The sequence below is a fragment of the Apteryx mantelli genome, chromosome 1 (genome assembly GCF_036417845.1).
Source record: "Apteryx mantelli isolate bAptMan1 chromosome 1, bAptMan1.hap1, whole genome shotgun sequence".
Classification (NCBI taxonomy): Eukaryota; Metazoa; Chordata; class Aves; order Apterygiformes; family Apterygidae; genus Apteryx; species Apteryx mantelli.
In genome coordinates, this window is record NC_089978.1 from 172,904,756 (window position 1) to 172,932,301 (window position 27,546).

The window sequence follows — 27,546 nt, forward strand, 5'->3', positions numbered from 1 at the left end:
ACAAATAGTTTTACCTAAATCCACCCCTTTTTTCTGATGTTAATCTCCGCTTTGACTAACTCTAAGATTAATTTTATATCATGTTCTTGAATTACAAATATTATAAACAAGAGAAACAGCAAAACATTTTTTTTTCTTGGTAATGAATCAGAAAAAAACCATAGTTAAGACCAAAAAAACTTTACTAAGTATATGTTTTGAGGACATAAATAAAATAAGTAAGATGAATTACATCTGAGCATCTGTCATATAGTGTACAAGTAGTTTGGGATCCTAAACAGATGAAAAAGAAATAAAGCAAATGAAAAAAAAAAAAGAGGAAAAGAAAGCAAAAGAGCTGATAAAGTTTCTGGCTACAATACAGGAGACATATCATTACCATATGATCTAATGTGGGTGTCAGCCTGGATTGTATTCATTGAGAGAAACCTTATTTTTTAACTGTGCTATGGAATAGAAGCAGGAGGGTTTTCCACCAAGTGACAGTCACTGAGCTGAACTTACCCCCTCCTCCTTTCCACACCTGCAAAGCCTTTTGCCTGGGTTGAATATTTAGTTTAATTACATCTCAGCTTTGAGAGCTCCTGTTGCAAATCCCTGGATTAAAAGGTATGGTTTTCAGTAATTCTCCTGAACTATGCTGCAGACTAATAAAACTTCAGGCAAGTCTACGGCAAGAACTAGTTGAATTTTAAGAGAAGCAAGAAAAATCCTACTAAATGTTTAGCAATGTTAAATGTTGTTATCCAGCATTTTTGCTTCTTGAGAACATGAGAATGCTTTCTCAAGGGCTGTGCACGTTTCCTACTGTTTGTTTGACTGTTCTGTCTTTTGTTTTGATTTGTATAAGCACTGCTATAGTCCTTTCTTTCTCCTTACTGTAAACTTTTGCAGCAGTATATTCTCTGTTTGCAATCCAGTGTTTAGAGTGTGTGATGTAGTGAATGTAAAAAATGTTTGAGTTCTTACATTTCTGGTCATAAAGTACACTCTGTGAAATGTTTCATTCAGACTTTTTTATATATATTCCAAATGTTTATGAGTATAATTACAATTTCAGAGAGAAAAATGTGCAGTCGATAGTTAAGCAGACTGAATGTATGCCTTTGTAATGTTAGAAAGTGATATGTTACAGTATACAAACAAGCAACTTGCATTTAAAGAAGGTGCCTGTGAATTAAATAGTAGAAAAGGAAATTTCTGGAGCTGAAACTTCTGTCAATAGAGTTTTAATCTCTTTAAAATCCTAGATCCTATGTTTCCGCAGCTAAACTTTATTACACAAAATGGGTAAAACATAATGTAGGGGTTTTTTGGAAACTGTACATATCGTTCAACTTGCCTTTTGTGGCATTATGAGAGATTTCTGACAGTGGATGAACCAATATTTAAAACTTAATATTAAGGCAAACTGACAAGAAGACCACCAATATAGTGGTGACGTGAACTGATGAAGCATATTTCCAGTGCTATTTTGAACTGAAATGTGGCCAAGTCTATCGTATAGTTTCCTCTGTTTGTGGAAAAGTCTTCCTCATTGTAAACACATAATTAAAGCAAATTTAAACAGTTATGTCCTGCAGACATAAATATTGTGTCACAGACATTTAAGAATTCAGATAATTTTTTCCCTCCCTATTTTTTTCTAAGCAAAATGCAAACATTTCTTACTAGTACAGTTCTGTACAAATTTTTAATCTCTGTTTACATTCATTTAGCAATACAAACAATAGGAAGAGATGTGTGTGCATGAAGTAGGAATATGTGTATTAATAAAGATAAGCACACACATATCTATTCCTATTCCTTGACTGATACGTAGTTTTTATCTGTTATATTCTCCACTATGTCCTCAGATTAGATCCTTGGTATCCTTTGTTGTCCTGTAGTTCTCTTTCATATACAACTTTTACTGAATTTATTATAGTTTTGGCAAAGCAATGGACGAAGTAAAAGGCCTACTGCAGTGTTTAACTGATAAGTGAAGTCATTAGTATTAATATGAACAAGAAGTGAAGTGTGAAGACACTTCCAAAGTGCCTTTGAATAGTTTTTCTGGGTAGTAATTTAACTCCAGGAAAGGATCCTGAATGTACACTCTCAGAGTGGATGGTGCTTCAGCAGTGACATTAACAGGAATACAAGCAGGTTTCAAAAAATATAACAATATGTAAAAAAGAGCTGGAGCAGCTCTTTAAAGAGTACTGCCTGCCACTACCAAGCCAGCTTTGGTGTGCGGCGTTCCCAGTGTTTATTGATGCTAATGGGCACTCTGAAATATGGTTTGTTCTCCGTTAGTATTTTATTGATCTTTTCCACAAAGCAGCTATTACAATGAATGGTGACAATTTAGCAAGTTTGTCTTCCTGTTTCAAAGTACTAATAAACTGCATTTTTATTTTACAACTGTGCACACAAAGTAATGATTATGCTAAGCTCTTGGATTAGATTAAACAGGAATAAGAACTCAGCACCGTGTACTAACCGCTTTGCTGTACCATCCTCGCTTTTCCGCATGTACGCCAGACGTGCAGCAGGGGTGTTGCTGGGGAAGGACGCAATCCTGATGCTGGCTGGGGGCCGGGGGCAGGAAGCAGTGCAGGAGGATGGTCCACACAGTGACACTCTGCTCTCTCCCCACTACATGACACGAGCTCTGCCAACAGTAGGGAACACGCTAAAACACTGTGACCCTCTTGTTGCCATCGGGGTCTGCAAAGCCCCTCGGTGCATGTCGTGGGTAATATGGCAGCACGTTCCCACAGCAGAAAATGCCTTCAGGTTTAACTGAGAAACAGGCTATGTTTCTCACAGAGGCAACTAAAATAATGTCTGACTGCATGTAAACTCACTTTGAAGTCACTAGGACATCTAAAGATGTTAAATACCTGTCTTCCTACTAGGTGAAAGACAGAAATGTTAGCTATGATTTTAAAACACTAGCATATTTTAGACGGTAACCTTATCATCCACTCAAGAGTGAGGCTCAAATGCTTAGCAGGGTTGCATTATTGGCATCTGTTTGTACAAATTTATAAAGGAAATTGAACTCAGGCACAATATAGACTGCAAGTTGTATTTATTTAGCTTTTTTATACTAACCAGTCCCTTTATAATACCTGGATGTGGTATTCTAGAAAGAGAGGCCCCAGTATATCATGCTCACTGAATACCAGTTGTCTAAGGCATCTAGTCCCACCTAGTAGGTTCCTTCTGTCAGTGGAGGGAGGGAGATGCTCATCCTCCTCTTCCTCTCCCCCAGGATGTTTTATCTCTCCATTAGTCAATATGGAGCTGAGAAATGTTATACCACAACCCTAACCTTTAGGTAACTTCTGCTAGGTAAGATAAACCCCAGCTTTAGTACCCTGATGGTGCATTTCAGAAGTGAATTTCAGTGACCCAGTTATTGACCTGAAGAAGCAAGTGAACATTTTTGCTTTCTTTACAAAGAGCAATACCTGTATTTAAGACTATGCTATCCATTTTAAGAAGAGGCTCCTAACCAAAGGACAAGTCTGTCTTTCTGTCAATAGGTGACTTGAAGGCAGGTTTTTTGGAGGGTGGTGGTAGTACTATTTTTTAGTCCCATGAAGTGCTGTAAAAGAAAAGCTTCCTCATATAATGCAAATAGTAAAAGAAAATAATTTTCAGAAAATTAGCTGATCTATATAGCCTTGATACAAAACCTGAAAACAGCTGTTGTGTAGTTTCTCTGCAGCACACAACAACATAGGTAGTACAATGTACAATGTATTGAAATGCATTTAGGCCTCAGTCCTGAAAACACATATTTAAACAGTTTTCCATGTTAATATTAGTGGCAATACACACTTATGTAAAGTTGCCTCTGAGCACAAAAGCTTGCAGGATGAGGCCCTGAAGTACCAATATAAAATACTCTGACAATACTACAAGCATGAGTTCAAATGCTTATGCAGTACAAAGCAGAGGATTTTCAGGGTACATTGTTATAAAATCAGATACCCTAGCCAAAAATCTGGAAAGAAAGCCAAGAACATCCCATATAACACAACATTGTATTCAATTTTATTGTGTTATTTAAACTGAGGAAGAAGTATAGCTCATTTAAACAGAGCTTCCTCTCTCTCTCCACCCCATCACCAGATCTTACTCTATTTCCCAATCAGTTTTACTAGGCTATAATTTAAAACACACAGCAAGCTGGAACTTTTAAAAAAGATTTCTCAAGACATGAAATAATGCGTTACAGTGAATTCAGGAACCTCAGGTTCATCCCCAGGGAACAAACTCATTGCTATGAAACAAATGCTAATGAAATCAAATAGACTGTTACGTTGGCAGAAAACATACAAATGGAAAATGTGGCTTATTGTGTTGACTGTTTTGCATAACAAAGTCGACAGTGCTGCCTGTTCCTAATAAATATTAGTCTAAATATGCAAACAGATGTGTTTACAATTGCCTTTTAACTGCTCTGTAAAAAAAGCTTATTGACAAGCAGTTACCAGACTCCTATCACATAACTGCCCTATTTTCAAAATTCAGTTTTCATTTACTGAAAGGAACAGTTATGCAATTGGTGGATATGCTGGACCTCCTTCAGCAGGAACTGTGCAGCTATGGAAAACTGCTACTTTTGGTTTAAATCTCCTGCTTTGATTCCTAGGTCCTGCTTGGCGTCAATGAACTAAGCCATGAGGCTGGCTCTCCTCTTCGTCCTACTGCTGCCAGCATGCTTGGCCAAGCCGTTCCACCAAAAGGGCTTGTTTGACTTTATGCTGGAGGATGAAGGGTCTGCCGATATGCCTCCAACAGAGGATCCTATCCTAACTGGATTTGGACCAGTATGCCCCTTCCGCTGCCAGTGTCACCTTCGTGTGGTGCAGTGCTCTGACCTAGGTAAGCCGCGAAAGTACCTTCATAGTATATATATTTACTTTCTAGCTAAGGGTTTGCAGCTAGGATGGCTGGGCTGCTAAGCACTGCCACGCTGTAACTAGGTTCTTGTCAAAGAAATATGTTAAGGTTACAGTTAGCTAGAATGAACTATATGAGTAGGCCATAAAGCCCTGACAAGCTGGACATTTGTTGTGACCACAAAATGTTAGATCTTTCATGTATATTTTATATAGATATATTTTATTCATTCTTTGAAAGACCACAGATTTCTCTTGCAGGGAAGATCACTTTTCAAGGCTGTTCCCCGAAATGCATATTAAATAAATTCAATGAGGTTAGATGTAGGGTTGGAAACATTTTAAAAAGTTCTAAATTGTATGGTCCAGATTCCAACACCCTCAATCATACTGACTAGTACCTCAACATAGAAATTGTCCTATTTCCATAGGATTACATGAGCATGGAATAACCAACCCTGAATCAAATACGCTGGGACTAGTTCTTTGGAGGAAACAGTCTGGAAACACTCCAAAGCAATGAAAACATTTTTGGAACTCTTTATAAAACATCTTTCTTAGACAGTGTTCAAGCTTAAACCATGAGAATCCTTCTCCCAAACTCCCCTTCCTCAGTCATGTATGATGGCTTGTCTATACAGTCAGACCGAGAATGTGAAGCCATGCCCACATTATTGTGTTCTGACTTTCTCATGCAGGAATCTCAAGTAATGAAGCTGACTTCAGTGAGACTGCTCTTGGTTTAAGCCAGTATTATTCAGTCTTCGTAAGTCTAGTGTAGTGCAGAAAATCAGTTAAAGATGGTTTTTACTCACAAGAAAATTAGTCAGTTTATTCACTGGACAGACAAAGAACTGCTCTTACAATTTTATACAGTATATTTTTTAAAAAAGTCTTCTCTCAGCTGTTTCAATATAGTGCTGGGTGTTTCTGTGTTCCTATGTTATAGCATTTCCTTTGGTAATTACTGTAAATCATGACTCAAGTCTGCCTATTAGGATTTAGGTCTCATTGCAGTGGGTATTGTATAATTACAGAAAGGAGGGGGAAAAGATATTTACATCCTTAGAAACTTCTGTGAACTTATTAAAGTAAGCCATATAATTACACAACAGATTTTGGCAAAAACCCAGTGAACAATGCAAGCCAAGTTGCACAAATGAGCATGGACTAACCTACCCATGAATTCATAAAGCTTTCACAATACTAGCCCAGTTCAAAGATAATTTCTTTTTTACCGTTTAGATACCAGATAGTAGCAATTACAGGCTGGCTGGGAAGTTGCCACATATGCCATGAAGACCTTAGGCTTTTATTTTTGTAACACTGGCTAACCTTCATGGAATTTAAATTATTTTGGGAATCTGTCCCCAGCCTGCTTCAATTCTGCAGAATGTAAGAAGTTTTCACTCAGTAAAAAAGTAGAGATATTCACACAAGGGCCCTTTGTTGCTATACTTGCTCCCATATTCATTGGGTTCTCCTTCACACACGTATGGTTTCCAAAGAATTGTTGAATCCACTACATACAATTGCTCCTGGGTTAATAAATTTCCATACTGTCAAGGAGACTCTGAAATAAAGTGATTAAAACCTCCATTCTGTGTTTCCCAGATAATTTCAAGAGGGGTGATAAGAAAGAAATACATTTTCAGCTTGGTTTAAGCCCACACAGTGCAGATATGGGAATGAGAAGACTGTGCTTTTGAAGTGGCTGGTCTGATAACATCCAGCCTCTGGGCACCAAGGAAGAGAGATCTTCCTGGGGTTAAAATATATAGACCTGAAAAATCAGTAATATTTCCCTGGCAGAGCTCAAGGAAGTAATAATTATTAATATTTCTCCAATCTTAGCATTAGTTTAATCCATCCTTGTCACATATGCCTATTACAGCCCCTTATGGGTTGTTACCCAAATGCGAGGATCATCAGGACCCAGAGCAGACGGTCACCCCCAGAGAGCAGAAGCAGGATAGCTGTGTGCGCCAGGGCAGATATCTGCGTGCTCACAGGGGAATCTGCCCTCAGCTCTCCGTTTCTCTGGCCTCTAATTCATTCTCTGTGACTCAGACTCTTTCAGTATCAAATTAACCCTCTGACTTGAGGAAAGCTGGAAGTCGGATCTAAGAGCTCCAAATTGTGTTTCAAACTGTGGAGGTCCCGCCAGGACAACGCAGCATGTTCTTTGGCTGTCAGATGAAGGGGCGCTCAAGGCGCAGAGATCAGAAATGCAATATGCACACAGAAGCCATGAAACCCCACAATGAGAATTCCACCTCCATGCAAACCATCACTTTTGGCTTGTGTTTCCCTTAAACTCTAGGCATTTTCTACCCAACCAAATTAGCTACCTCCCTCCCCCCAGATTATCAGATTTAATCATCTAGTCCCATGGGCACTCACTGAAGAAACACTTGCAAGCAATAACAGAACCCTCCCAGGGTTATATTAGGAACATACTGCATTAAATCCCTGCCACAAAGAAGGCTGAAATCTGGATCCTCTCTTCCACACCGTATCTGTCATGGAAGGAGGGCCCTCTGCAGCCACGCACCCTAGCGTACCATGGGCAGGTCAGAGCATGCTGGCTGTGGGGAGCATAGACCATGGGAGGCATGGGGCAGCCACAACCTCCGTTCACCCAGGAGACCCTGAGCTGGCAGAGCTTCAGAAAGCTGCTAAACCAAGTTTGCCATTGACAGGTCTCTGGGATAATACAAGGCTTCTCTCACCACCTGAACTTTTGGAACTTGGCTGAGGTGACCCCTAACACTGGTTACTTAGGGTGAGCTCTCCCCTTTACTGCATGCTTCATTTTGTGCCCAAAGAGGCATTTACTATTTGTTAACTATTGCTGCATAAGGAATGAGCCCACTATTGGACTCAGAGTTATATGAACAGGGCAACAGGAGAACTAGCAAATCCAGGGTCCAGAGATCATCTTTGCCCTTTTTATTGTTACCCTTCTTTTGTCCAGCTGCCACATCCCATAAACACTGAATGGAAATATTTTTTTTTAAGTCCAAATTCAATAAAAACAGTGAAAAGTGCCTGGTGGTCCAGTTACGCTCATGTCAGCTGAATTTCTGCATTCCTGTATTTTTAAGCTTCAGTCACATCTTCCTAAGCACATGCCTTTGAATTAATTTATTTTGCCTCCAAGCCAAAAGCTGAATTAGCAGGAAGGAAAAGGCTGTCCTCTCACACTCTGAAGAAGAATTCTCTTAGAGTTGTGGTTACTGACAGATCAAGAGCAGGATCCAATCTATCTACCTCATATAAGATTTATTACCTTTGTGCAACAGGCCCAAGGATCTCATCAAAGAAGGCCACTGTAATATAGAAGTGCTGCATTTTCTGAATCTGCCTCCTGTTGCCAAACGGGAGCCATTGGTTCATTTTTTAATCACGTCTTGGTATGTGGCATTACTATGGTATAGTCAGCCTTCCCTTAGAGATCACAAACATCTTCCTAATTAACATGCACTACAGATATAGGGGGTAGCCAATATAGCTGATCAGAGGCAGCTCTTCATGTATCAAAATGTATCAAAACAATAAATACAGAGAAGACATCCAGTCAGCTGGCCAGCCAAAGGTGCCTCATAAAAGAACGAGGAAGGATTAATTGTTCCACTTGAAGTCCTAGCCTCCCAAAGGGAGTTGCAAGAAGAGGTTCCTCCCAGAGGTCTCTGGTAGGCAGGAGGACATGTGTGCGATTATATAGCCTTTCAACAGATGCAGAATACTCCATAAGTGTATTCAGAGGTGTTGGCTAGCACTTTATATCACCTCACTTTTCTCCAATGAGTCTGTCAGCCCCCTACGAAGCAAGCAGACTTTGTATTCTGCAGAATGCAAGAAAAAGCCTGTGCTTAGAGACTGCACAGGACATGACGGGGGTCCCTCCAGCCCTCTTGTCATCAACACCATGGGGATTTTTTGGTCTCCAAAAGGTGCACAAGAGATGCATGTCAGTAATTAAAGTTCAAGCCATATTACAGCTCAAGCTGGAATTTTACTCACAGCTCAGAAATGCAGAGTTTCTCCAGCTGTAAAATAAAGAAGGGTGTATTAAAGCTCAGCATGGGTGCTGGAGTGTGTGTTTGAAAAGCACTTTGAGATCGGTGAGTGAAAAGCTCACAAATGTGTAAAGCATTATTCCAGGGATCCAGTAACACGAGACATTTTATCTGAAAACATATGGTGTCTAAACTGTATTAACTGAAGGCCCTTCAACACTTGAACCACGGTAATGTGACAACAGCTAATTTATTTCTTCATGAAACACAATTTATCTCCTTGCATAAAATCTTCCAGAAACATCTGAAAAATCATTTTCTGATCATGAATCTGTTTGGGAACCTCATCTTTCTATATAAAGGAAATTAAGTTCCTTTGGGACATAACTTGATTTGAACTTCCCTTGTCAACAAAAAATCTTTTTAAAGAAAAATAATATGTACCTCATTGGTGATTGATGCCAGTCATTTATGAGTTCAAGAAAACAGATGGGATTACTTACTATTGTGTACTTAGCTTTAAAATCTGTGTCACTGGTTGAATGTTTACCTTTCTTTCAAAAACATAATGTTTCAAGCTAAAAGTATTGCTCAAAATATGATGGGTTTCTAAACAGGTAATAAGAGAAAACATGAATACTTATATGACCAGACATTATCAAATACAATCTTAAAATTAAAAAGGTTTTGTTAATTTACATTCTACTTGCTGAGCTTGCAGGATAAGTTATTGCATGTTTTATGCATTTTTCCTTTTAACAATGAGGACTAGAGATTTATTATTATTTTGTTTAATAAAAGCTGAGAATGTCATGCAATCTGCTGACTTCAGGAATTGGGACATTTAATTAAATATTATCAATAAAACTGGAACCATAAAATCTGGGAAAGTATGTTGCCACTTAGACTGAGATAAGGCTTTGCATCTAATATCATGGCCTTCACATTGAGACTAAGTGCCTTCCTGGACAATATTCTCTAACCAAACATAACTTATGCTTTGGTCAAACACAAGTCATTGGCCTTACTACATGATAACTGCGTGAACTGTAATACTCTGATATCTTGGAGATTAGACTGGAATATCTATGTGAGTCTATGACTGTCTTTAAGAGAGCTGCCAGACAGGTCCATCCATGTTGGATGGCCTGTTTCTGTCCAAGCATTTCTGTGTGCTTTATGAGAAGTAGGAGGTGAATTATGAGGAATTTGTATTGGAAATAGAATGGATCTCAGGTAACATTATCTGTCTAAAAGTCATCTCAGCTCCTTCCACAGTCATGGGGAGGGTTAGGCAACCACCTCCTGGGTCAGTTCACCCTGCTGAAAGTGGGTGTCAGTGACAGATAGGATAAACCACGCTGTGGGGAATTCCACTGACTAGACAGGTCTCAATGACCACTTGAGACCACACAACTAACTTTTAGATGAATGAAGTTAGGTGAGATAAAGTTATAGCATGAAAAAGGCAACTCAAATGATTAGCATTATTTTACAGTAAATTTACCATAGATTGTTGAAATTTTAGTATGTATTCTGCTTAGATACAATTTTTGGAATGTCCTGGAAGTTAAACAAAGCATGAATTAAAGCCATACACTTAGTACATCCCAAAGAATTAAGTCAAGAACTCATCAAATCATAAAAAAAACTCTTGATAAGTTGTCCAAAAAAAAAATACTGGCCTGGAAGTAGACTGTTTTATATTTACACACTATCATTAACCTTCTCCGGTGTAACAGTAAAAGACAGGCCTTGTTGCATTGCCATCAGTTTTACAACCTGAATTGCTGATGTTCCAGTTCCAACTGACAGACATGAGTCTGGGCAAATATTAGTCCAATATAAATACTTTATTAGCTGCTTATGCTAAGGTAAGGTTACCACCTCTGTGTGTTTCCTGCTTTTTTTAGATTTGTTTGTTTGTTTCAGACTAAGAAATGGCATTTAAGAAAGTCTAGTGACAGAATGGAAATCCTGACTGCTAAGTGGCACAAGAAGTGACTGTTTTCTGGTTCATATGATAACAAGGGTTCATTTCTAAAATTTCCCACTGCATAAATAAATGACTAATAGATAGCTAATAAAAGGTGAGTCAACTGTTATAGGTCATTATAGTACATAACAGGTGATTAAAGTGTTTAAAATAAATTAAATAATTACTACTGACATCTTCTACTAACATTACAACCATTTATAATATGTGTATTATGCTCTTAACATCTTTTTAGAGTGTAATACTTAGTAACACCTATACACTATTTAGAAATTATTTATGTTTTCTCAACATGAAGTCTGTGGTGCTCATCTGCTAATGACTCCAGGTCAAGTCTTAGGAAGAGCTAAGGAGCCCAAAGGCTCCTTCCCAGGTTCACTGAGAATCCACTGCAAACTGGGATGAGAGCTAAGAATTTAAGTCTTGCTTGAAGCCATTGACGATTGCGGCAAGGAACTGCCAATGACAGCCTCCAGTCACTCGAGAATATTCTGCTCATACAGACCCCAGTTACTGTGGTATTTAGAAAATATCCTAGTTTTAAGCAGGTCTTCAAAACACCTCTCTCTAACCCAGGTTAGAGAGTGTCATTCTGACCTATCTTGCCTCTTCCTTTCAACTTTGGACTCACTGGTCTGTTTTTCACTTTATCCTGGATCCATTGTGTGATTAAAAGGAAGCAGGCAGAAAGAGGATAATCAGGTTACAGGGAAAAAAGGAGTATTTTTCTCAATATATTTTTGTCCTTTGTTTTTAAAGTTCCAGTTTAAGAATATATTCTTTACAATGCATTGTACTTTTTTTTTTTGAAAGTTATTTCTTCTGCTTTACATGCCTTGCCTCACAAACGGTATTATCAAATGCTAGAACTCTAGGTCTTGTATTTAAGGGTTCATTCTTTCAGAGCATTACTGTCCTTCACACTATGAAAGCAGAATAGATGGAGTAGACCTTACTCATTGGCTTCTCAGTGAGGAAAGAGATGGAAACGCTGAACTTGAACTCAAAGGGACATTAACACAAAGGACCATGCCTGCACCTTCTTTTTTTGAGTTGCAGTTTTTAACCCATGGGATTGACTGCTTCTAACAAGTCTGTATAAATTAAGATTATTGTCAGCAGGGTTACATTTGCTACACAGGCAACTCTACTGCAATCTTCATAGGGAGTATTTAAGAATGAAAAAGGAGAAAAACAACATTTAAGGACTCAGTGTGCATTCTGTGTACATGCTCTTAGGTAAAAGCATATCCATACCAACCTTGTGTTTGTTACCTGGGATTTATCTGGACTGCTTTGAGTTGCTAGAGAGGATGCTTTCAGTTTTCATTTCAATCTGAAAAATAATGGAATAAACATGAAATATTCTAAAAACAATAAAAACCAGAAACCTCTTCTGCCAACCTAACTACATGACAAATTTTGGGATTTCATTACAAAAACAACAATTGTATAGAGTACTAATGGAAATGCCACAGCATTTAAGACATGTGCAAGTATGACTGGGGTTACAGCCTGCTCTGTATCAGTCAGGATAGAAATGAACTAGGTCACCCCAGAAAGAGCTTTTGCTGCAGCACCTGTCCTAAAATGTGAAAGCCCAGCATGATCTCAATTTGTATGTCAAAGTGCCTGATCCTTTTCATTATGGACATAGCCACAAACATTTAAGGTAATCACTATGTCCAGAAGCTCGTTTTCCTGCAGGTGTTTTTTTTCCTCTACTGCTCCAGCACAGGCCCCAGAAACTAGACAGTCTCTCAATGAATTCAGATTTTAGTGTGACATGGAAAAACAGTGTTGGTATTGGTGTCATTACTGCTCTCTGAAAGAACAGATTCTTTGCTGAATATCTCTGCCCAAGAGGTGTAGGAGCAAAGATATAAGTGAGAGAGCCAAACAGGATGGAAAAAAAAAAGATGTTACCATTCAACTGGGATGCCATTTCTTTTCAGAAGTTCAATTATGCTTTCAGCTTTCATTTCTACAGCTTCAAAACAGGAGGATCATACCTACTTTTCACCCCTGGGAAGAAAGGATAGGAAAAGAAGGGTGATATTACTGTTTGTAGAGTCCAGAAAAACAACCAACAGCAGCGAGGTAGATAAGAGAATAACAGTGAAAGAGGAAAAAGCCAAAGAAGGAAGACCAGGGATACAGATATGATAGGAACACTTCAGAGAAATGAAAGAATGAGGTGAACATGAAAGGGAAAATCTTGTTTTTTCAAGGGAAACAGTAACACAATTTTTTTTTTTAAAAAAAAAGAAGATGGATAGAAAGGAAATAGGAAGAAAGAATTTAAGATGAGAAGTGTTAGAAAATCTTACTGTTTTCAGGGTTAGCTAAAAATAATTTTATTTGAGGATAATATTTATTTTCTCTTCTTTATTCTCTCACCCTATGGAAGACAGCTTACATCCTATGGACTTGAGGAGATGGCTGTTACAGTGATAGGTGACCTGCAGAAGGTCTATCACTAAATGGCTAACTAAAAGTAAATAAGTAACAAAGCCATAATATCTAGGATACCCAAGGTAATGTATAGCATCATACTAGCTGATGCTAGTAAAAAGGAAACTAGCAGCTCCACAGACCCCCTGATTCACTTAGGAAATTCTCTCTCAGCCTGTATTTAAATTTTATTAACTATATCCAGACACAGTTACAGTGGCTCTCTTCTGTTGTGCTCTGTTCTGCTTGCATGAATGCAGGCTGAGAGCAATCCTAAAACATCCTGTATGAAAAATGGTCATGATATGTTTAAAAACACCCCAAATAACCAGGAACATACCTCTGTGCCCCCCCCCACACCCCCCGATCATAAAATGACCATGGTATCAGGATCAGAAGGAATAAGTTTATTGGAAAGTAGAGAAGATCCCTTCAAACTACTCTTTATGGCTATTCTGCTATGCTAGTGCTAATTCTCCTAAATCTCAAAGTAAAGATTTCAAATGATATCCTTAGATTGGTATCCATTACCTGCTGCTTAAAAGCTAAGCAGACATCAGATTGTATTACCCCAAAGGATCATTCAAAATTTAATATGTTAGAAATGCTCACTTTCCCCTAGATGTTGAAATGCTCTCTTCTGACTACTGTAAATACTTGTAAGAAATAAATATTTCACTTTAATGCATGCATAGTCATAGATATGACATCTGTATTGCATTAACAGTGATTAAAGCCATAATGCACAGTGCTGGCAAATTGCATGAGTCACCCAGGACTGTTGCTCTTCTCTGACGGGATGCTTTATATGCCAGTAACAATGACAGTGGGAATATGTTGGCAATTTTAGCAGTTTTATCAGAAATCTCACAATATTTGAATTTTTACTTACTGCCTTAATCCCTGGAGACCATAACGCTTTCAGAATATTTTTCTCTCCTAAAATACCTTTGTGCTTCTTGATAAGGCACAAATCTTCCAGACCTTTGAAATTACGACTCAGTTAGAAGCAAGACAGAAATAGACATTGTTTGATTTTTAATTTAAAGAACATACCATTACTCTTTTGTATTAGCTTTTGGAGCTGTGAGGTTCAACTTATCCGTACCAGCAATGTGACTAATGCTGAAAAATAATTTGTAACATATGTAGTTTGCAATATCTGTTATACTTTGAAATATGTGTTCACTACACAGAGTGGGTGGAAATGGAAGAGAGCACTTAGAGCAAAGCATTCATTTTAAAACCTTAAAAAACTGTTAGAGCTATCATAATGGAGAATTGTGTGTTTGGGTATGATGTGTGGTTTTCTTTCTATTTTTCTGTTTCTTACTCTATTCAGGGAAGCAATGTTGTGAATGTTTGAACAAACACAATGTAGTAACACGTCAGTAGGTCTAACTTTGTAAGAGGCCATTTCAGCAGGGGTTGCAGTACATTTTCTCCTTCTTTCCTATGGCAAGGGTCAGAGATGTATAAAAAATAATAAATTGTGAAAAAACTCCCTCCAAAATGGATCTTAATGGACCACGAGTCTTATACATTGAAAAAAAGTCTGAAAAATGGTTGAGAGTCACCTTTAAGAAGATTTATGCTAAGGCTCTCATGAATTCCTATGGATGCTTCAGCTTTTTATCTCTCTCAGAAAAATCACCTGAGACAAATAATTCTCAAGTTTCTCAGTCTTTTTTTTTTTTTTTTAAGTTCATTAATACCAGTGATTTCATAGCAAGCAAGGACAAAGTAGAGAACAGACTTTTACTTTGAAAATGGGGGAGAGAAGGAGGCTGTGGATAGTTCTCAGTAAAGAAGGACAGTTGTTTCTTATTTTATGGGTGGTAGGATGCAAATAATGAAATTAGCACTATGTGCAAATTCCACACAACAGAGAAAAATTTCCAGTAAATACTGAAGTACATAGCCCGAGAAGGCTTCAGTGGACTCTTCCAAGTCAAAGCATACAAAGCTTTGTTACAGATCCCTGCTGTCCTTCCAAGAAAGCAGTCCTTGCATCGTGTTATTTTCCATGACTCAGTCTCATGACCCCATCATCTTGCTGTTCACTTTCCTGGTCCCAGATCCCCCTTATGGCATGACTACGGGCATTTGCCCCGCAGAGGGCTGCAGCCTGGCTCGCTGGACGAGGCTCCCCATACCTCACCACCACTGCCGGGTCCCAGCTCGGCGTTGAGCGGGGGGCGAGCACACCGCTGCGTGCACAGGAAATGCCAGCAGCTGCCGGAAAGGCCGCCTCCGTCAGGAGAGCAGTCGCTGCGGAGCGCAGTTGGGAATTGCGCGTAGCTCAGCCCAAATTCCTCAGCCGGCAGCAGCTGTTTGTGGAAACTGAAGGAGACTTGAGAAGAGCCCCATTTTACGGCCCCTGTGATAATAATCGTGAGTGTTGCCATGTAATGATACACATGTCTGAGCTACAGTGTTCAGGTCTCTTTCTGCTTTTTGGCCCCTTCTCTCAAGCTAGAGGAGGGAAGGTTTATTACCCTGAATACCCATCCCCGCTTGTTGTAAAATGGATAGGTGGAGAAAAACAAGCAAACAAACCACAAGCTCTGCTGTACTGTTAAAGTTGTTTATAACTGGCACTATTCATATATTTGTTACTTTGACTACGGGGCCTCAGTGTTGCAAGAACATGGTTCCCAGGGAAGTGTCCTCATCTCTGGGCTGCAGGCTCAGACTCCCATTTGCTTAGTTTCTCTCACTGGCCCCATAAATCTGGCATTCCTTTTCTGCACAGTCGTATGGCTTCAGCAGAGAAATGGCCCCATGCCAAGCTGCAGACTAACTTGAGGCTCTCACTTCTGAGAAACGGGAACCAGGAACTGAAGCCCCTGCATACTGAGGAGGGCTCAAAAGCCACACTTCTCACTTTGTGGGTCAAACTAGTCCATAACTGCTTGATTACAGCTTCTGTAGCTGAATAGGCGTTCCCTGAGTTGCAAAAGTAATGAATCCTGGCTTGTATACCAAAACCCCTAATCTTCCTTAGTCCTCACAATATTCCCAAATCCTTGCTACATCTCCTACGCCTGTTTGGCTGGGTAAATGGCAGCATGTGCTATTTGGGCTGGTGCAGCACTACACAGGAACTGGCTGGTTGCTGACTGCTGTTTTCTCATGCAAAGGATAAGGGCTGAATTATACGAGCCTTTGCCTCAAAGTGCCATTACTTTGGCTCTTTTCTGCCTAATTTCTGATCTCATAAAACCCACAGACCCATCAGGCTTCTGTCCTCTCCAGGTGGAAAGGCAATCACAGATAAACAGCCAGACAAAGTAATTGCATAAGTCTAATTCACTTAAGAAACCAGGAGATGAACCTATGTCCCACATAGGATCCCACAAAGGCAAGCTTGATTTCTGCAGGCCTACCTTCTTTTCCGTCCTCCCACAGAGGAGGGATTCCTGGGCCTGTTAGCCTTCCCACAGAGAAAATGTTCGAGATGAATTGAGACCGCAAATGGCACCATGCCCTTCACAGTGCCTCCAAAAGTGAGTGTGGATCCTAGTCGTCTGCGTGAAAGAAATCCACTGATAATACAGCTCTGCTGGACATCTCTCTTATACATTTGACTATCTTTGTTATTCCCAAAATTGGTGGTGTAATGAATAGTGTAAAAATAAGTTAGGAAAACTTGTCATGGATAGTATAAGTACAATTGATCCTAACAAGAGGGAGAATTTCAAGGTTACCTACACACTTTTTTCCTCTTGTAGTTCTGTGGTATTATCTGCTCTTTATGTATTCTCATATGCATGCGTATTTGCGCACATACATGTATGCTGGTGGGAACAGCTGAGTGCTACAGGCTGGTAATGCAGAACTTAAGACAATTCCTACTTGTAGAAAACTACACAGAATAATACTGATCCAACCTGTGCTGCAGGAATTAATGACAGTTTAGTTTATAGTAGGAAGTTATGATTTTTCCTGAAGACATGTCATAGTATAAATGGTAATAGCCTTTATGGCTATGGAAGTGCAGACTTGTTAAGTCCCTTATATTTCCAGAATCTTTAGGTTCTTAATTTCAATATAAGCAAGCTTTTTGGAAGGATGGGGCCATACCATTTTTGCTTATTATGTGAATAATTAAATTAAAAATATATATATTTACCAACTTAAATAATAACTGATCTAGTCTTATTCAATCAAAATAAATAAAACCATATGTATTTTTAATGTAACATACAGTCAGAAAGACAGAAGAATCTAAATCTTTAGTCAGTTATAAGTTAGTCTTCGGAACCAGAGACTTGAAACATTTCCAGGTAACTGAATACCAAACTGTATAACACTGGTAATTCGCATGAAAAATTAAACTGCTATGAGAGATTGTCATATGGCTTTTTAGGAAGCAAGCTTTAATACATAAACAGTGGGAATACTTGTGAAAACTGTTCTTAAAACTATTAAACAGTGACTTAATTGGTATTTTCCCACACTAGTTTTCCTTTCAGCTGTTATTACATAAATTTAGCTGGAAGGCATTTGCAGGTGGACATACAGTATGTACACGTGGCTTCAGAAGTATGTGGTCATCACCTGAGTTTCTATGAAACAGGTAGTAAGGACAGCCCACAGTTCCCCTCTAAAAACCTCAGTATCCAAGCTAGAGGAGTCAAAAAAATCCTCATGGCTACTGGTAATTCTAGTTCTGGAGTCAACAGCCATTTCAGTTTCTAGTGGGATTATGATTTGCTAGACTAGGTTTAAATTCGTTTATGCTGTCAAGATAGTACAAAATCCCCCATTCATCTACAGTGCCTGTGTACTACCCTACACTGATGGCAAAGATTCAAAGGTTTGCCCTCCAGGCAGGGAAATTCAAGCACAGGGCCGGGTTTGCACCACGCCACTGCTCCTGCATGCGGTCTAGATGCAACTGGCTCTCAAGACTGGGACCTGCAATCTCAAGCACAGCTCCTGGAGGCAATTGAGATGTGACAAGTGGTGAAACACTTGGATACAGTCCACACCTCAAACACAATTTACTTCTGAATTATTTAGCTGTTGATTTTAAAAGGCAGTGTCCAGATCCGCCCATTTGAAAACTTTTCCTCCAATGGAGAGGCCCTAGTTGACTTAGCTTTCAACTGGTGGATGTATGGCACTTATTAAACTGCTTAATGAAAATTGCACTCGCTCTTCAGCACCAGAGATTCATCTTTTCCTCTAAGCTATGCATGGTGGTTTGTTTTCCACATATTCAAAACTCATACAAGTCAAGAAAAAAAGTCAAATATCATTTCTATAGCCTTTTTTTAACAGGAAGATGTAATTATACATCCTTCTGTTTTTTGAGCTTTATTAAGCTTTTATAAATCATTTTTCACAAATGGATATCTGTTTATTATGTCTATGTCTTATATCTTTAGAATATGAAACACTTAGGAAAGTTAAATTTAGTTGCTCTGAGAAATTCTCAGTTCTACCTCATTTTCAGATAAAGCTTGAGCTTTTAGAAACTGACACGTGAAGCTTGAAATATACAATTTGAATTTGATTTGAAGTTCAGTGTCTATCAAATTATCCCTTCAGTGGCAATCCAAGTATTCTTACAAAGTGTGTTCCAAGGGCATCCAATAATATTACAGATGTATAGCTTTAATGTACCTCATTTTTGCCATAAGCGCTTAAATTACAGATACCAGTATATTTAGTATAAAATGTACTGCCAACCAGAACATAATAATATTACTTTGAATGCAAATAATTAAATCAATTTTTGTATTATATGTGAAAAATGCTATAAAAGTTGTTTGAAAACCACCTATAACAAAATTATGATTTTAAACACATAGGGCTTTTGAGAAAAGATGTATTGTTGATATCATTGCTGTCTGCTGAGAACAGACACTGTCCAAAAACAACCAACATGGAAATTATATGGTATCACATTTTTTTATATTTCGTGCTCTAATGCTCTGACCCTATACTTTTGAAAGTAATGAGAGTTTTCCCACTGCATTCAGTAAAAATGAAATCCCCATCTAAATGTGGAGTAGTTATTTTAGTAATATTAAGAACTTTAATCTGTGTATTCATGCACAGAATATCAGTAAGAAAAATAAGATTAGATGTAAACTTTGACTCTTGTCATTTTATATATAGTATATGCTGTTACTAACTCATCCCAGACAGGATGATTCTGTTTAAAACTTCTGGATATTGATGTGATTAAAAATCAGTCAAGTTCATCTACATTGTACTTAGTTTTGATAAATATCAGATCCATATATTTTAAAACTTGTTTTACTAACATTAGAGAACTTGCAGGTGGGAAAACAAATTTGAAAGAGTGTCTTCGATGCTTTAAAATTTGGCAACCAAATTTTGGTAATGCTAGCACAGCAAAATCTGTTTTATAGAGAGTAATAGTATCAGTTAGCAACCAAGATTAAAAGAAACAAATGCTTTCCAAGATTTTAGGCCTCTTGCACTCTCATTTAGATAACTAAAAAAGCAGTCTGTTAGGTGGGGTGAGCTTGTGTTCCCGGAGACACCCACGCCAACACACTAACCCAACCATATCAACAGATCGGCAGGATTTGCTAAGCATCCAACAACAGTGGTGGAAACCAGTGGGATATGCCAGATGCTCAAGACTTTGGAAGATTCAGACCAGGTTCCTAAATACAGATTGGACGCCTCATCTACATGCAGATAAATCCTGGCCAAATCTATAATGAATTCTCAGTGAGTTACTAATTGTAGCAAAAACTTCCTGCGCACGGCTCTGTGGCCTTGCCAGGATTTATGGCAGAATTTTGTAATAGTAACTGTAGAATAGTGTCCTTTATGCAAGTTAGAAGGAAAAGTTGGCTGCCAAAAATCATTAAGACTTTGAGGTCTATTGTTTTCAGATTTTGGGGGGATGAAATAAGACAGCTGTAATGATCACCATTTAAAAATTCAGTATTGACTCATGGCATCATGCAGTGGTATAGCCACAGTTATTTTTAAAGCCTGTATGGGGAAAGAACATAGGTAGCATTGTATGATACCTCTAGTTTTTGTAGTCTTGACCCTTCTCCTCCATGAGGTTTTAGCTCACATCTGATGAACACTGAATGAGGAATGCATCAGTCCCGAATTAGGATGCAAGCGGCTGCTCTGTGCCTCCTTCATTCAGAGTTTCGGGGAAGCAGTTAGAGAGCAGGAGGCCTCAGATTCACTCTGTCTGAATGACATCGCCTTGATGGATACATGAGTTTCCCAGCTTTTTCATTCCAGTATAGTCCCAAATTAATCAATGTTTGACATGTAGTACTTGAATTGTAAGCAATTAGTAAACCAAAATGTCTTGATCCGTCAATGACTATTACAAAATTGAATTCAATATGGTACCAAACAGATACTTCCTTTAATGATTTGGCATAATTCACCCAAATAAGAATCAACCTTTTTTTATTTGCAGATATGCATGTATATATATTCTAAAAATGATTAAAAAATACTTTTTTTTGCTTAATGTTGGATTTTTTTTTTCAGAGAAACCCACATTCCAGACTGCACTTAGATCTGTGATGAATCATAAACATATTTTAGTGTGTTTCCAGTGTTGACCTTTAATTTAAATTTTACAGATTTAAAAAGAAAAAAAATCATTTGAGAACAATATCATGCAGTCTGTCATCGTATTGGGGATACACTGAGAAACCAACCTTTCAGAGAGATCTTTCTGAAGAAAGCTCAAGTATATCTTCAGAAATATTTGTTAAAAGCTTTCTTGGTAGAAAGGCTATTATATTGAGATAGCTCCTCTTCTATTAGATGAATATATATCGACTTTAGTAGTATCTGTTAATTATTCCTACCAGCCATTCATCTAGTGTTTCACATTTCGTTTAAAAAAAAAAAAAAAGACTAGTTAGGAAAGAAGTGGGTCATTTTAATTTTGTGGTAAATCACAATGACTAAAAAGGATTTGCTCTATTCCAAGTCAAAGTATGAAAGGAAAGCTGGGGAAAGCGAGTGTTATTTAACACTAAATAATTTAATTTCCATGACTTCATCGGACTTACATATCAGCTATTCAGAAAATAGTCCCAAAGAGAGTGTTTAATTTAAACTGTCTGATGTTCTTTTGGCAGTTGCAGTGAAACCAAGAGATTTGTTCTCCAGAAAACTTGGACATTGTTTCAGTTGAAAGAAAAGTGGGGGGGTTGGTTTTTTTTAAGGTGGACTTTACTTCAAGTTATTCTGTTACTGTCAAACAAATAGTATCTTTTCTGGAAATGATTATAATTAAGCATCATCCTTCTTTTAAAAAGAGCCTAGTATCTTTTAAAGAGTAGGAAGTGCTTTCTGTTCACAAAAGCTAATACCCAGTGAAATGAATAAATACCATACCTCTTTCTGAAAGCAATTTTTATCCACACAGTTGAGTGGGATTAAATGCATTAGAAATAATTTTGCCAAACCGGATCCTTTGCTTCAAGCTATAACTTAGATATATTCCCAGAAAAGGGCATAATGGAAATGTGAATAAATTAATTTTGTTTTGACATAGCAAAATAAAACTCCCTTTGACTGTGTAGAGACGGAAATACTTTCAGATAAGTCTTTATAAGCTTCTTAGGAAATGAGTTCTAGAAATGGTGGTTTACTGAAAAGTAGAATGCTACTAAGAGAAGTACTGATCCCTATTCAAAGTTTCTTTCAAAGCCAATTGTTTGTTCTTTTCACTGTCCCTAGGTCTGGATAAAGTGCCAAAGGACCTTCCCCCTGACACAACTCTGCTGGACTTACAGAACAACAAAATCACTGAAATTAAGGAAGGGGATTTCAAGAACTTGAAGAATCTTCATGTAAGTGTAAAAGTGAACTGGCATTTGTTACAAAATTGGGGGGGAAAAGTGGTTTTGGCCTCATACACATTATTTTTGAGGAACACTGATAAAATACTCTGTGATCATCCTCCACCAGCCCAGCCTATTTACTTCCTTTTCTATTCCTCTCCTGCAAACACTCTTTTCCTTTTCTTGAATCGCAGAAGTTTCTCATCTGTTTTCATCCCCTTGCGCCAGTGGTTCCAACCTGTCTCCTGATCTCCATTGCAACTTCTTTCACCTATTTGCCTACCTATGTTCTCACTTTCTTTGGCACAGTGACTTGGCAATTTCTGTCTAAAAAGCAAACATTTTTCAACCCTGCCGCGTCACTCACTTACTATTATATCCCTCCCCCTTTCACCTCCCAGCTTATTGAGCACTGTATTTACCATATTTGTCAGCAGTTCTTCTTTACTAATTTTATCTTAAGCATCTTTTCAAACAGTCTGTCTGTCCTTGGCATTACAATGAAACTATTTTTGCCAACAACTGCCTCCTAGCAAAACTCCATCCTCATCCTCCTTTACCTGCTAGTGTCTTCCAACACTACTGTCTGTTTTCCTCTTTGCTGAGTATTTTCCTTCCCTGGTTTCTATGACTGTTTTGTTTTGTTTTGTTTTGTTTTTTTCTCCTGGTTCTTCCCTTATTTTCCAAGTTTCCATCAAAGAACTGCCTTCCTCTGCTTCCAAATTTTTGTTTCTCTGTCTGAGGTCCTCCTCCGTTATTTTTATACTTTTAATCAACATCTTAAAATTCATACCTCATAGACTTGCCTCCAGATCAAAAAAAAAGGGTATTACTTCTCTGCCTTTGAAAGTAATACCCCAGCTATGATGTATTTCAGAATGCTGCCATAAATATTATTTTTCTAGCCTTTCACCAACTCAATTTATTCTGCGTATTATTCCATCCAATCCTTTTTGATTATAACAAATATGAACTACTTGCCCTCACTTTCCTGGCATTTCACAGCTTCTTTCAATTCTATTATTTCCAGTCAATACCAAGAAGCCAGCTCCCACTCTTGATCTGTACATGATGCCAATGCCATCACCCAAACAAGCACATTTTCAAAGAGCAATCTGCATGGTACCTCCCATGCTGTCACTCGTACTTGGAAGAAATATCCCATAAACATTTGTCTCTTTAATATCTTTCAAATTCCTCCTTAAATCTCTGTCTTAATACAACACCAAGAAAAAAAGTTTAAAACCATTTCTAGGGTTCACAATGCCAGTATATCTATAGTGGAGGGAGCTGCATGAGCAAATCATGATGGGGTTCATGTCATCTTATTTTAGCTGAAGTAGGTGTCTACACCAGAACTAGTTACATAGATAACATTTACAATCAACAATTTGTACTAGAATGAGGTGATTTATGTCCCAGAGTTGTTTTTTCAATTCCTCTGCTTAGCTACTAAACCCAGATTCAACACCCTAATTCCTGCCCACCTTTTTTTGCTTTCTTCCACCTTTGAGAGAAATCCTGTGTTTTCAGTAAAGATCACATTCTGGGTGCGAAAAAGAGCAAGTCCTCGTCAGTGAAGTCAGCCTTTAGCAGTCCTTCATGACACCTCATGAAATGAGTCAGAGCATGGTACTACAGATGGAAAGCACTGGCCCCAGTGACCTCTGCCTACTTGGCATGCCATGCAGGTCTCTGCTATACCTCAGCCTGTGCCTTAAGCAGCTGTGAACTATGTCATCTCATGGAGGTTAATTCCATGGATTTTTTTATTTCTCCTGTTACAGAGGACATAATTTAATAGTACCTTAAACAGGTAACTTTTCAGGGAAAATATTATTTCTTCCTTTTAATCCCCAAAGTACTCAGTACACATTTAAGGACCAGTGGAAATCATACAGAAGAGTGACAGCTGTAACATAAGTATTAACAAATGACCTTTAAAACAATGCAGTTTTCCTGGATTTACTCAAGAGAGAGGAAGAAGCTTGTTATCTCCTTCCCAAAATAATAATTTACTCATACAGTGCACTTTATGTAACTATGCACCACCTTTACTCCCAGCAGGCATCATTCTTCTCCTTGTGTAATATCTGGGAATGATTCCCATTCCCCTTTCCAATGAAATATTATTCAGAGTTACAGTGAAAAGGGAATATTGCTTCTAGATGAGTATATCTCAAAAGCTTTATTGCTGATGGAGCACTATTGTCACTTCTGTTATAAAAATTTTCTATATATATGTTTATATATATCTATTTTTATATGTATATGTATGTGTGTGTATACACATATACGTACATATACACGCGTACATACATATACACACACACATACATACATACATATATATTTAAAACAGATACATCTTTTAATCATATTCCCTGATAAATATGGCTTGGATTAGCTTGGCAGAGTGATGTTCAAAAGTGTCTAGGCTTCTTAGACTTTACTAAAACAGAAGGATCTACAAAAATTATATCTATTATTGTTCCAAAGTCTAAGATCTTTAACACATGCAGTCCACTTCTTGTGTGAAGTGACCACTAAATACTGAAGTGAACATTTCCCTTAATCCCAGTTTCCACAGGTTTTGAAAAAAATGGAGATTAAATTCAGTTTATTCCTTCTGAGTCTAATCCTCACTGCTATAAGCATCATCTGCCACAGGTGTACTAGTTTTAGAGGAGACTTTCACAAACAAGTTGGGCTGAACTTAAAGTTCAACTTCTGCTGAAACCTAGGTAAAGTAAGGAGAAAAAAAAAGGCCTACCTATACCTTTGTCTATGGCTTTTCTTTCTGTACGAATATAACTGCTTAAGCTCCAAGTGTGCAATATTCGGAAATAGAAGAGAAAGAGGAATTAATATCTACAAAGATACTCTGTGTAAAGCAGAACATTTTCTTGAGGAGAAAAAAGACCAATTAAAATTTGCAGCTGTGGAAATATGACGAACAATTAGGAAAAAAAATGCAACTAAGAGAATATGTATTTGCAAACAACAGATGCCTGAAAAAGGAAGACACCAGAAAACTGTATATTCCAGAGCCAATGGTTCTGGTGCACTTGATATTTTAATAGTTTTCAATTAATCAAGGAAAAAGTAGCTAACCTATGAAAGTTTTACTGTAAAAGCTCAGTGAGACTTCACAGCATTTAAAAATGAAACATCAGTTATATCTTTTATCAGAGGACTCAGAAGAATAGGGAAAAAATTGGGGAGAGTCTTTTTTTAGGACTGAAGGCTGAGTTTTGCAGTTTCAGAAAATTGTCTGATGTTATGTAAAAGACATGGTCATGATTTAGATCTGTGTCAAAACAGTTAAAAAGATGCAGCTAGAAAAGACAGAAAAAAATCCTTTATAAAACTGTCAGAATTTTCTAGGCAAACTGAAACTTCTGGAGAGAGTACAGTACTTTGACCCCGTGGACATTATAAAGAATCCAAAATACTACATGAGTATGCCCTCATGCAGAGTGAAGTGGGAGTCTACAAAAACAACACATGGAGTTGCATGCTCTGTGGCAAAGCCAAAACAAACCAGCATAATGCCTGGCACTTGGAAAAAGAGGTAAAAGAAACTACTGTGTATTAGATCACTGTAAGAACAGCACAAACAACAGAATAGTAACAGCACCCTTTTCCAACAGGAATTTTTCAATGGCACAGTGTTAGTACTGCAAAAGAAGATGAATGCATTATTGGCCTAAAATCAAATGGAACATTGCTTAATTTAAGCTGGCAGAGGTATGCAAAGCCATGGTTCTGCATACATCAGTGCAAAAAACAGTTATATTTATGCTGAAAGAAAAGACTTGCACAAAAGAGATAAAATTTAAACTTGGGACTTAAAGTTATGATCATATTCCTACTAAGGGAATGTATGTATGACTAAATGTATGAGTAAATAAGTGAAAACACAAGTTGTAGTAATATCAGGGGGAAAAACAATGTATTTGGTTAAAAATATTTCATGCCCTCACTTTTTTAGCAAAAGAAGGCTCCCTGTGGAAGGACAAGAGCCCACAATAACTGAGGAGAAGTCTAAGAACAGCTTCCAGGGAGACAGAAAAACTCCTAACAGATTAAAAAAATATGAGTGAAAGTACACAGTCTTCTGATGACTCATTACAGCTTCAGTTCCCTTTTCCCAGGCAGAATCAACACAGAAGTTGAATAAACATGCTGCTCTGCAAATCGCAGAATGAAGGCTCAGTAGCTACTGGCCTGCTGTAAAAAAACAAAGACAAATCTTTGTCCTGTTTCTGCCCCTGAACCCTATTCCCATTTTCATCAATAGCAGATAGTCTTAACAGGTGAGAGATACTTTTTTTTTTCCTAGTTGGTGCATCTGTAGGTTTCTGACAGATGTTCTGAGCAAAAATGGGGTTAATCTTTTTGACATGCAGCACTCTGTTAGAGAGACACCATTGCCTCAGACTCTCCTTTGCATTGTGCTTAACAACTGAGATTTTCCACTGAAGCAAGTAATATGTAACATGGGACATGCATGCAAAACGTTTTTAATGTGTAGAGGGTACAAGATCTTTTAGTGTGAGGAAAACAGTAGAATAAAACATTAAGAGGCCCCCAAAATTTTGGCGTCAGAATACTAAACTAAAGATGAAGAAAAAAGGAAATTTTATAGAATGCAACAATAAAATAAAGTACACAAGTAAATTATGATAAAATAGATGACAAAAATGCTTGCCTCACTAGACAGCAACAGGGTTGAAAGGTTCTTTGGAATGCCAGAGCATTAGGATTATTTTTTATTAGATTAAGAAAATGTAGAAGACTGGGGATTCTCACAAGACCCAGCTGTTCCCTGGTCATCTGTGCAACTCATGTTACACAATATTATCAGTGAGAGCTCAAACTTTGTAAAAACTAGATCCACAGCAGGCTCTTTGGCTTAGAGAGATTATCCAAGAAGGCACTGAGGATGTGATCAAACCGCTTTCCATAGTCTCCTTTCCTCCATACTGACAAGCTGTTGTTTCAATGCTTTTCCATCTCCATCCACACAGTTTTGTCATTTTTCCCTTTTCTTTTTGTGCCATCCCTTTTTCCTCATCCTAGCTATGTCCGTGTCATTAAACCCCACCAAAGAATTTAAGGAGCAAACAAAAAAGAACCACATTACCACCATGTTTTTCATGGCCTTTTCTACCTTTTTCCTTTTCCTCCTTTAACTCTATAGATCATGAGCCCTTTAGGACACATAACATCTGGAATTCTGTTCAGAGACCTCCTTTTACTCAGGAGCTCTTGGTTCCTTCAGGTTTGCCAATGTTTATCATTTTCTAAATGAATTTTTAAATGAGTGCTTAGTTTGTAAAGCCCTA

General features: G+C 37.9%; 1 protein-coding gene across 1 annotated transcript in view; it reads left to right on the forward strand.

Moving 5' to 3' along the window:
* The first annotated feature begins 430 nt into the window (after positions 1 to 430).
* Positions 431 to 27,546, forward strand: part of DCN (decorin) — a 40,748-nt gene continuing 13,632 nt past the window's right edge. The window contains exons 1-3 of the mRNA XM_013947576.2: positions 431 to 609; positions 4,652 to 4,884; positions 22,092 to 22,204. Coding sequence (XP_013803030.1) covers positions 4,680 to 4,884; positions 22,092 to 22,204 — 318 coding nt within the window. The 5' untranslated portion in view covers positions 431 to 609; positions 4,652 to 4,679. The remainder of the gene's footprint in view (positions 610 to 4,651; positions 4,885 to 22,091; positions 22,205 to 27,546) is intronic.